The sequence below is a fragment of the Leucopleurus acutus genome, assembly GCF_964270905.1.
Source record: "Leucopleurus acutus genome assembly, chromosome: 12".
Taxonomy (NCBI): domain Eukaryota; kingdom Metazoa; phylum Chordata; class Mammalia; order Artiodactyla; family Delphinidae; genus Leucopleurus; species Leucopleurus acutus.
Window position 1 is genome coordinate 24,689,315 of NC_139154.1, and position 10,835 is coordinate 24,700,149.

General features: G+C 54.4%; 1 protein-coding gene across 1 annotated transcript; it reads left to right on the forward strand.

Moving 5' to 3' along the window:
• Positions 1 to 1,343: 1,343 nt before the first annotated feature.
• ECRG4 (ECRG4 augurin precursor) lies at positions 1,344 to 7,722 on the forward strand (the record flags this gene model as incomplete). Its single annotated transcript, XM_082852442.1, has 4 exons — positions 1,344 to 1,422; positions 3,266 to 3,313; positions 5,314 to 5,471; positions 7,564 to 7,722. 4 exons carry the CDS (start codon positions 1,344 to 1,346, stop codon positions 7,720 to 7,722), a joined length of 444 nt encoding a protein of 147 aa, XP_082708568.1.
• Between the last annotated feature and the right edge of the window lie 3,113 nt (positions 7,723 to 10,835).

The window sequence follows — 10,835 nt, forward strand, 5'->3', positions numbered from 1 at the left end:
TTGGGCAGAGGGACAGGTACTGCTTTGCTTTCTCTCGTCCTATCTCAGCTCCCCGGGGTTTATAAGCACTTCCCTGCCAGCGCTGCAAGTATGAGGTTACCTTCCGGGTTCTCTCTGGCGCCTCTTGAAGCCCGTGCGCCCAAGGCTTGGGGTTCTCTCAGAGCCCCTCTCGCCTTCCCTTCGGTCCTTTCGTCTTTGCTGGCTCAGCGTAAACGCGCTTCTTTCTGCAGAGCGCCAACCGCATCACGCGGAGAGCTGGGTCAGGGTGCAAAGGTTTAGAAAGGGAAGCGGCCGCGCTGCAGACAGGCCTAGAGAGGTTAGTTCTCAGCAGCCGCCCTGCCTGCGAGGAGTCCTCGTGTGCGAACAGGCCCGCGGCCCGGGAAGGCACTCTCGGTTCTCGCGGGGCCTCACGGCGGTACCGCTTCAGTGTGCGTGGATCCGGGGCGCACGAGGGTGAAATACGTCCTGAGAATACCAAATGGGCTCACCGGCTCCTGGTTACTAAAAGCCTCGTCTGGGCTTCCGTGGTGGCGCAGTGGCTGAGAGTCCGCCTGCCGATGCAGGGGATGCGGGTTCGTGCCCCGGTCCGGGAGGATCCCACATGCCGCAGAGCGGCTGGGCCCGTGAGCCATGGCCACTGAGCCTGCGCGTCCGGAGCCTGTGCTCCGCAACGGGAGAGGCCCGTGTACCACAAAAAAATAAAAATAACAATAAAAGCCTCGTCTATCGGGGTCGTCTGGAGTGAGAGATTCTCCTGGAACGCAGCTCTGAACCCAGAGTGTGGAGACGTTCAAAACAGCACGAAGCACAGAACTGCCAGAGGCATCTGTAATCCAGGACATTCCAAAGCCTGCGCGGGAGGGAGCGGGCTGGGGAGGCCGGGCCGCACGGTGCGGAGGGGGGTGGGACTGCGAACCGGAGGGGGGCAGGTAGGCGCGAGACCCGGCGGCCTGAGCGGGGATCCGGCACAGCATCCTCAGCCCTTCCCGGGCGGAGGCCTCCCCTCTCTGGATGCCGCGGCCCCTCCCGGAGCGGCTGGACCTCGCTTGCCCCTCGCCCGCGGTCCTTGGCGGCCCCCGCACCCGGACCTCCCGTGGGCTTGGAGGAGCCGCGGCCGGAGAGACGGGCGCGGTGGCTTGGCACGGACGCTTGGCCCGGGACCTCAAGGCACAGCGCCTGCCCGGCGGGTCCCGCCCCGGCAGGGACGCAGGGACCGCCCGCCCAGTACCCCTATGCGCGGTCCTCCCGTGCGCAGTCCCCCACGTCTGGTGCCTCCGCGCCTGACCCTCCCCGCGCAGCGGCAGCCGAGGCGCCCGCATCTCCCTCCAGCGCACTCTGCAGCCATGGCCGCCTCCTCCGCGCGGCCCGCCGCCCTGGTCATGCCAGCGCTGGCTCTGCTCCTGCTGCTGTGCGTGGGCCCAGGTAAGGGGGCGATGCCAGGGCGCCGGGGAGAGGCTCGGTGAGGGCGTGGGGGCTAGGCGCCCATCCTGAGCCCGGGCAAGGGCCAAGGTTTGACAGGGGGTCCTGGGTTCTGCCCTTGCGCGGTGGGAAGTGGCGTGCTTGGGTCAAGGGCAGGGGCTCGGATGTGCGCGGCAAGCTTGGAAAAGGAGGCGGAGAAGCCTCGGGCTGAACGCGAAGCGCCGGGCGCGGTGGGCGCTGTAGGCGGGTGGTGCGCCCAGGGCTGAGCGGAGCCGAAGGGCCATCTCCAGAGTGCCTACCAGGCGTTCCCTTCCCGGCGCTTTGGCTCGGTCAAGTTCCAGGTCTGCAGAGCTGCGAGCGGGCCTCACCTCCCAACTGGGGAAAAGTTCTCAAGCGAGAAAGGCTTAACTTTCTCGGCTTCTTGGAGCCCTCCGTGAATGGGTTGAAAATCCCGGTTCCCTACAGAATGCGCGCATTCACACACACGCCGTAAATGCGGCGGGTTCGGGGTGTGGACTTTTGAACCCTGGGGAGCCCACATCCCCACCGCGGAAGGGCGACCTGAAATCAGAGGTTTTGCCCTGACAGTGCACCTCCCCTCCTACCGTCCTTCCCGGCTCATGCCGGCAAGGGGCGCCGCTGAGGCTCGGGGCTCTGAGAGGCAGGGGTCATGACCCCAGGTCTACGGCGAAGTTGCTGAGGCTGGAGGGCGGGAGGTGACTTGCCCAACACCCTGAGGCTGGTGCATCTTCCACCGCAAAGCAGCCGCACGGTGGGGTGGAAAGGCAGGACCCCCTTGGTGCTCAGCTTCCGCGTTTTGGATGTTCAGCGCGGGCTGGGGGTGGGGGCAGCAGGAGCCCTGGGAGGGGGGTGGGGGGAGGATGACGGCTGTTCTAATCTAGGACCACTGGGGGGCCAGTCCATCACTCCCCATCGTGTGCTTTATCACCTCTCTCTTTGTTCCTCCCATTTTAAGAAGCACATCTGAATACAGCAAGTGGGCATCGGCTATAAGCTAGTCCTTTTCAGAACTTGTATTTTATTTCGTTTATACCGAGAATGCAGCGATAGGAATCAGTTAAAATATTATCATCATTGAGCTGGAATGTGAAAGTTCTTAGGACACCAAATGAAAATCGTTCTGTAGAGTGTAGAAACGCTTTTAGATCTGAATAAAAACAACAATAAATGGTACAAATAATGCCTGATTTTAAGACAATCAGGGCAAGTTACAAAATGGGGCTGAGCTTTTAGAGCACTAAGCCCCATGCCTTGACTTGTGGTGGAGAACCTCCACTTCTGCCTCCGTCTTCCCACGACTGCCTTCCCTGTGGCCTCACCTCCTCTTATAAGGACACCACCGGTCACTGGATTTAGAGCCCACCCTAAACCCGGCATCATATCACCTCGAGGTCCTTAACTCATTACGTCTGCAAAGATGCTGTTTCCAGATAAGTTCACATTCGGAAGTTCTGGGTGGGTATGAATTTGGGGGGACACTAGTTGATCGACTGTACCATGAAAAGTTAAGTCTGCAGGCACGAATATTATGACAGAAGTGCTCAAAGGACAACGTCACTTTTCCTGGAGAACAGCTCAGATGGTCTCAAGTAGCTCAAAGTGCCCTGCTCGGCCATGGTCCTTGTCACTAGTTTGAGCCACAGGCAGCCTGAATTGCTTTTTCTACACAACAGGAAATGCAACAAGCATTAAATAACGTAATACTACCAAGGTGCTAAAGCAACATAGGGGTATGAAGTGATTTTTTTCCAATGTGGATTTTTGCATGTGAGAAATTTAAGGGCGCAGTGCAACCCTGAAATGATTTCCATTTTCATTCCTTTAGGTGGCATAAGTGGAAACAAACTCAAGCTGATGCTTCAGAAAGGGGAAGGTAAGTATAGCCCACACAGATAAGGGTTGCGTTCTTAACCAGGCTGCAATGAAACAGTGATGTTGATGTCCTCACCTGAGGCTTGTGTTTGGAAAATCGAAAGTGTTCACTCCGTAGAAGGTTAGCAGATCTGAAGGGCTCGTCCTGTGGGGATGTGGGGCGGTATTTCATCAGGTAAATATTATTGCCAGTTAATGCTTTCCTGACAGCTGTCAGTGTGGACTCAGAAATAAAAGGAACAGAGCTGTAGTGTTAATTGAAGGCTGTTTATTTTGGAATCGTGATACCCCTTAGAGCACGTACCTGAATCGAGAGCACACACAGCCTCCGTTCTGGGGCAGCACAGAGCGGTATCGTGGGCGTCCTCCGTATCCAACTAGCTCTTGGGGGAGGGTTAAACAGAAAGACAGTTTTGTTGCTGACACCTGTGGTGAAGAACCGGCCTCCGATAGATATGGTAACGCAGCAAAATGTCGTAGAAACAGAACTGTCTGGGAGCCACGCAGGTGAGTTCGGGTCCGCTGTAATCAGTCGATCATTGTGTGGGCTTGTGAAAGCCGTTCTCCCGCAGAACTTTCGTCTTCACCTGGAAATTAGCAAGTTATCTATCTCTTAGAATGAAGACTACATTTTTTTTCACATCTTTATTGGAGTATAATTTCTTTACAATGATGTGTTAGTTTCTGCTGTATAACAAAGTGAATCAGCTCTGCATATGCATACATCCCCGTATCTCCTCCCAAGACTACATTTCTGAGGTGAAGTTTTAACTACTTATTCTTTCCCCTGGATTAACGGGGGCTCCAGGAGGCTGAAGGCTGCTCCCCAATGGGGGGCGCCAGCGCTTATGCACCTGCTTCCCAGGTGGCCCCGCGGGGACACCCCCCACCCACACACACCTGTTGAGCACACACGGCCCCTCTCGGGGGAGGGGCTCCTGGGGGAGCTGCATCTTCCCCGGCTCTTCCAGCTGCTCCCAAGGCCCCGGTCCACCCCCGACCTCCCAGGCCCCTCAGACGGCCCCTCCCCTCCCTGTGCTGGACAGCCATCTCCCGGGGACACCAGGGGTGACGGGGGCCCTGGAGAGCAAACGGCCGAGGTGATCATGACTCCTCCGTGTACATCCTCAGCTTTTGTTCAGCTCAAGCCAAGAAACACACATTGAGCACCTACTGTGTACAGAACAGTGTAACAGGCCCTGAGGGAGATGCACAGGTGAACAGGAGGTGAAAACACAAATGTGCTGCCTGATCTTTATCCACGTGACCAAGGGACACAGGGCATTTGACTGCCTTTTCCTGCTCAGCCTCCATAACGGGAAGCGGGCCCATCAGTCCCGTGTTGCAGATGAGGGCACAGAGGCTCAGAGCCGGGCAGCAGGGCCGGCCCAACGCTTCCCCGAGCACGCCTGCCGAAGCGGGGCCTTTCCTGCAGCTGAGTCCGCGATGGAAAGGCGTCCGGGGAAGCCGTGGGAAAGCGAGGGTCACCCCCATCAAGAGGCGGTCGAAGCGCTCATGGTCACCCTGCAGTCTCACTCGAGGACTCGCTGCTCCGCTGGGCTCGCTGGCCGGCCTGCTCAGACCTTTGCTCCAGCTCTGTCTCCCCGTGCAATCCCAGCACGCTCGTGTTTGTGCAGACGAGGCACGCGCAGCCAGCGGCACTGGACACCGGACGGTTTCCCCGCGGCAGAGCCCAGGGGGAGCACCAGGGCCTGGGGCCCGGGGTCTGGGCCTGGTGAGGGGCTGCGGAGGCGGAGCTGAGTTCGGTTCCCGCCCTGGGCCTGTTACGTGGCTGTGCCTGGACAGGAGGGCTCGCTACCCCGGAGGCCGGGACAGACGGCGGGAGCCCGCACAGTAGTACCGCGCCCTGCAGGGAGGGTGTGCCAGTTAAGGCCACCTCCTGCCAGGTGGGGGCGGGGAGGGCGATGGAGAAGAGCGATTCACCCCGAGGAGGAAAGAACTCATTCTCTGCACTTGCGGGTGGGGAACCCCTCGTTTCAGCCCCTGCTCCCCCTACGACCCCGGTGGCCGTCCAGGAGAGCAGAGCCAAGGAGTTCCTGAGCAGCCCGGGGCGGCTCAAGCGGCAGCTGTGGGACCGCACGCGGCCCGAGGTGCAGCAGTGGTACCAGCACTTCCTGTACTTGGGCTTCGACGAAGCGGTGGGTGTTCTGGCTGGAGCCTGGCTTCCCGCCGGGCAGGATGGGGGTGGGGAGGCCTGCTCTGGGGAAACGGGCGCAGAGAATTAAGTTCTGTTACCTGCCCTGAAGTCAGAGCCCCCATTCTGTGTCAAGAGCTGCCAGGTATGGGACCACATGATCGTCAGGCACAGGGTATTAGCTGGAATTTTCCATCCCACTATGCCCAGATGGGAACCTCTCCCATCAGGTTTTGGAAGCAGAGTTCCAGAGACATCCCCACCCAAAGCGGCTGGGACTTAAATTCATCGAGAATCTGGTTTTCTTAGGGACTCTTTTAATGTATCTGGTCAGTTTTGCCTGGGTGTCCTTAATAATAACTCACCACCTCCTGAAACATTTTCAACTTTGCCTCAAATAAACGTCAGAAACAGCAAGATCGATGCAAAGACCCATGAGGATAATGGAAAGAGATGCAAAGTGACTTTTAAAGAGAGACAGGTCTTTGCAGATGTTTTTGGGAAAATTTGTCAATGCATTTGCAGGAAGTACGGTTCAGTTCACGTGTCCAGGTAGCACGAGTGGACATATTCACCAGATTAAGGAAAAAGACTGCTTATCTTCACCGACTCCCATCCGGGGACCAGGCACAGGTCAGCCAGCGGCGGAGTTAAGGTGTGAGATTCTGTGCCCCGGAGCGAGTCTGCAGGGTGATGGACAGGGCTGTGCTGAGTGAGTCCTGATGTGGAGACCACAGCTCACCGCCCCAGCCAGGGAGTGGGTGGAGGGTGGCATCTCCCACGGGGGCAGCTGGAAGGGTTTTTCCAAACGGGCTCATGGCTCATATTGTGAATGGAGGGTGTATACAAAATACTGCAAGAGGCGAACAAAATTGAACTCTTCAGAAACATCATTTTTTTTTTTTTTTTTTTTGTGGTACGCGGGCCTCTCACTGTCGTGGCCTCTCCCGTGGCGGAGCACAGGCTCCGGACGCACAGGCTCAGCGGCCATGGCTCACGGGCCCAGCCGCTCCGCGGCATGTGGGATCTTCCCGGACCGGGGCATGAACCCGTGTCCTCTGCATCGGCAGGCGGACTCTCAACCACTGCGCCACCAGGGAAGCCCTGCATTATTTCTGTATTCATAAAATATTTTTAAAATTTTTTGGAAAAAAAATATGTTACGCCAAAACCTCAAACAAGATTATAAAATGAGGAAAACCAAAGAATGAGCCTGCTTCACTAGGGGAAAATCTGCAGTATGGTGAGACAAGCCAGCTGTTTCCTTTTCAAGGCAGGGCCTGGGGGAGGGTCAGAGGAGGCTGCAGCCCCAGGCCCAGTGAGTAGATGGGGATGAGGGTTGAATCGTGGCCACGTGGTAAGCGTTTGTGGCCTGAATCACTGCATCCAGGCCTGTCTGAGCAACACAACAGGGGTGAGAGTGTCACCACCAGACGTGTCCAAATTCCCTGCCCCGAGGCTGCAGTGTGGTTTCATGCACCACGTTTACGAAGCCCGCAGCCTGCGCAGCAGCCCAGGTGGGACGGGGAGGGGGTCAGCGTCTGCCACATCAGATGCGCGGCGCCTGGGGACAGGCCCGGCTGTTACTGTACTGGGCAGATGTCCATTTTCTTTACTGAAAAAGAGAAAAATGTTGAAGTCTGGGGTATATTTAGAGCTCACAGACAGACGTGTTCGAGGGTAGGGGTTGTACTCCTTTGGGGGGAAAAGTTTTCAGCGGTGTTATCCATCTGGTTAGTATCGACCTCTGGCCCAGGGATGCTGTAGCCAGAAGTTATTTTTTTTAAAAAAATGATTATTTATTGTTTTCTATTGAAGTAGAGTTGATTTACAATGTTGTGTTAGTTTCAGGTGTACAGCAAAGTGATTCAGTTATACATATATTCTTTTTCAGATTCTTTTCCATTATAAGTTATTACAAGATATGGAATATAATTCCTCCCTGGGCTGTACAGTAGGTCCTTGTGGCAGGAGTTATTCTTAGGAGGGGTTGTTCATCGTTGAAGAAAAATCCCAGAGAAACAGCGTCTGTAAGATGTGCTCTGGGAAACGGTGTCCTTGAGTTAGTTCATCCCCTCTCATCCTCTTTCCTCCAGAAATTTGAGGATGACATCACCTATTGGCTAAACAGAGGTCGGAATGGGCACGACTACTACGATTACCACCAGCGCCACTACGATGAGGACGCTGCGATCGGTCCCCGGAGCCCCCATGGCTTCAGGCACGGAGCCAGCGTCAACTACGACGACTACTGACCGTCCCTCAGGCGGGCTCGGGGCCGCGGGCTCCGCACCACGCCCGGCCTGTGTCTGCTGCGCCTGGTCTCGGCTCATCTTTCCTACCCGCTTTCTGTGGCCACAAAGGAAGAGTTAAAGCAAAGAACGTAAATGCCTTTCGAGATTTCATGCAAATACCTAACAATGCATTTCATTAAAAAATAGAAATAAAAGCATTTTGTTAAAAGGTCTCAGAGTTCATTTGGATGAAACTTGAGCTGGCGAGAGTTTTCCTTCCCTGCACGTTTCTGAGGTTGAAGCAACTTCTCAGAGGCACCTCCCCTCCAAGAATTCTCACCACCCCAGGCCATGGGACCGAGCAGGTGTATTCAATGTATTAGAATTCAGTCCACACTAAATGCCAAATTAAAAATAAAAATACAGCAAGAAAATTTAGCTGGAAATTATTTAAGGTCACAGAACACGGTTTGGAACACGGTTTGCAAATTTGCTGTGCCACATCCCGAGCCGGAGGCGGACCTGTTTAATATTGTCAGGCAGGAAAAAGGGGGTAACAGAAAAAACACTGAAGTTTGGTTGATTTCAGAGCCTCCCTTGTCTTAAAAAAATTAAACCTTGTCTAATGAGCTCAAGAAAGATTTAAGAATATACATTGCATCATGTTTAAACAATCTGAGTGAATGAAAGAGAAACGTGTCCTGGGGGTGGGTAGAGGGAGGGGGGGGAAGTGGGGAGGTGACACATGCAGAGGGGAGGGGCCCGCAGAACGGCTCTTGAACTCGTGTGCGTCACAGACCCTAGACAGCCTGACGGAAGCTTTCTCAGCAAAATGATACGTGATTTTGCATATAGTCTCTGAAACACATCCTCATTCACAAGCTGCAGGTGACAAACTCCTGGGTTTGGTGAGAAGCACCTACCAGCGTCAGGGGACCCGTGTTTGTGGACAACCCTTTGGAATCCTTACAGCTTTTAAAACTTTGTGGTAAAACATACACAACATAAAATCCATCATTTTAAGCATTTTTAGACGCATAGTTCAGTGGGTCTGTAAACATCTCTTCATGTCCCCACGTTCAATTCTTTTGGGGATACACCCAGAAGTGGAGTTATTACATCATACGGTAACTTTAATTTTTTGAGAAATCACCACACGTTTTCCACATCAGTTGTACTACTTTACATTTTAATGTAACATAGAGTTGTAATAGGGAAGAACACTTTGCATTCTCTTACCAGTTAATCACTAAAGGGATGCTGCCTATAAGCTTGAATTGCACACAATGGCCCATCTCTCCGATCCCTCCGAGAGATTAAGGTAATGAGCATTCAGCTAAAATACCTGTGTTTAGCTCCCAGGAACCCTCCTGAGCAGACCCACCTGTGAATGACAGCACGAGGGAGAAATTAACACCCCCCCTCCGGAGGCTGCCGGGAACCAGGAAGTGCTTGGCTTTAGTCCCGCCCCTTTTGGTATAAAAGGAGCCTGAGCGCTGACTCAGCTAGACGGTTCTTTGGGCGTCCGGCCCGCCGTCTTGCTCTGCTGGCTTCCCAGGTAAACTCGCTCTTCTTTGCCCCAGCAGCTCGGCTCTCAATTTATCAGCCTGTCGTGTGGCGAGCAGTACAAGCTTGGACTTGGTAACGAATTTTGCGGAAGCCACCCAGGAGCCTTGCTGCTCGTGGCCTGCCAGCCCTGGCTGGGGAATTCTGGGTAAGACCCTAGCAGCTGCCGGGCCCCCTTGTCCTGGGGGTCTGCCTTCAGAGTTCTCTGAAGCAGCAGCGGCCGCCCCAGCGCTTGGCAGTGGAAGGAAGGAATCATCTGGGAGCCGACGGGCTGCGTACGGTAGGGTAAGTGGCTCCGGTGTGAACAGCCGGGAACTTGATTCCTCTCCGTTTGGGGCGTTTTGTTTTGTTTTGCTTTTGCGGCGTTGGGGGCTTTTTCTCTGGAACAAGCCGGTTTGTTTCGTATTGCAGTGGGGTGTACCCTGTTGGAGAGAGGAAAGAGTTGTTGGACTTTGACCCGATTCGTGAACTGGTTCCTTTGCTTCTCTGAAGGCTAGCACCTGTATGTGCTGTTTGTGTTTTATCTTGAATTTCTGTCTCGAAAAATGGGGAATGTTTACTACCAACTAAAGATTCTAAAGAACATCCATGGCCCCCGTTCAGTAGGAAATAGCCCGGCAGCCTTTGTGCCTCTTCCCACAACTGTGGACTGGACGTTGACAGTGGGTAACGGTAATCGGGAAGAACCTCTGTATCCTGTTACCAGTTAATCACTAAGGCGACGCTGCCTACAAGCTTAAATTCTCCATAACGGCCCATCTCTGGGACCCCTGCCTCCCAGGTAATGAGCATTCAGCTAAAATACCTGTGTTTAGCTCCCAGGAAACCTCCTGAGCAGACCCACCTGTGAATGACAGGAGGCGGGAGAAATTAACACCTCCCCTCCGGAGGCTGCCGGGAACCAGGAAGTGCTTGGCTTTAGTCCCGCCCCTTTTAGTATAAAAGGAGCCTGAGTGCTGACTCAGCAAGAGGGTTCTTTGGGGCGTGAGCCTGCCGTCCTCTGGGTTTGGGGTCTCTCTGAAGGAAGTCGTTATTCTTTGCCCAACAACTCGTCTCGATTATTGGCCTGTCCTGTGGCGAGCAGTATGAGCTTGAGTAACAGAGTTACATTAAAACTTTTGTTTTGGGCTTCCCTGGTGGCGCAGTGGTTGGGAGTCCGCCTGCCGATGCAGGGGACACGGGTTCGTGCCCCGGTCCGGGAAGATTCCACATGCCGCGGAGCCTGCGTGTCCGGCGCCTGTGCTCCGCAATGGGAGGGGCCACAACAGTGAGAGGCCCGTGTACCGAAAAAAAAAAACAAAAACAGACAAACAAAAAAACCCTTTTGTTTCTTTTCCTTAACTACTCTGGGGCTGGCGCAAAGCCCAGTGTAGTGTTGAGGGGGAGGCGGGGCGTGCGTGCTGGGAAGGACGTCTTCACTCTGTTCCTCATCTTAAATGTTGCCCTGCTTCTCCATAAAGTATGTTTGCTAGATGTTCTTGGTCGATGTCTTTTGTCAAGTTAAGGAAATTATTCTTTTAAAAATATGCTAAGAAAAATTTTAAATGTCATATATGGATACTGAGTTC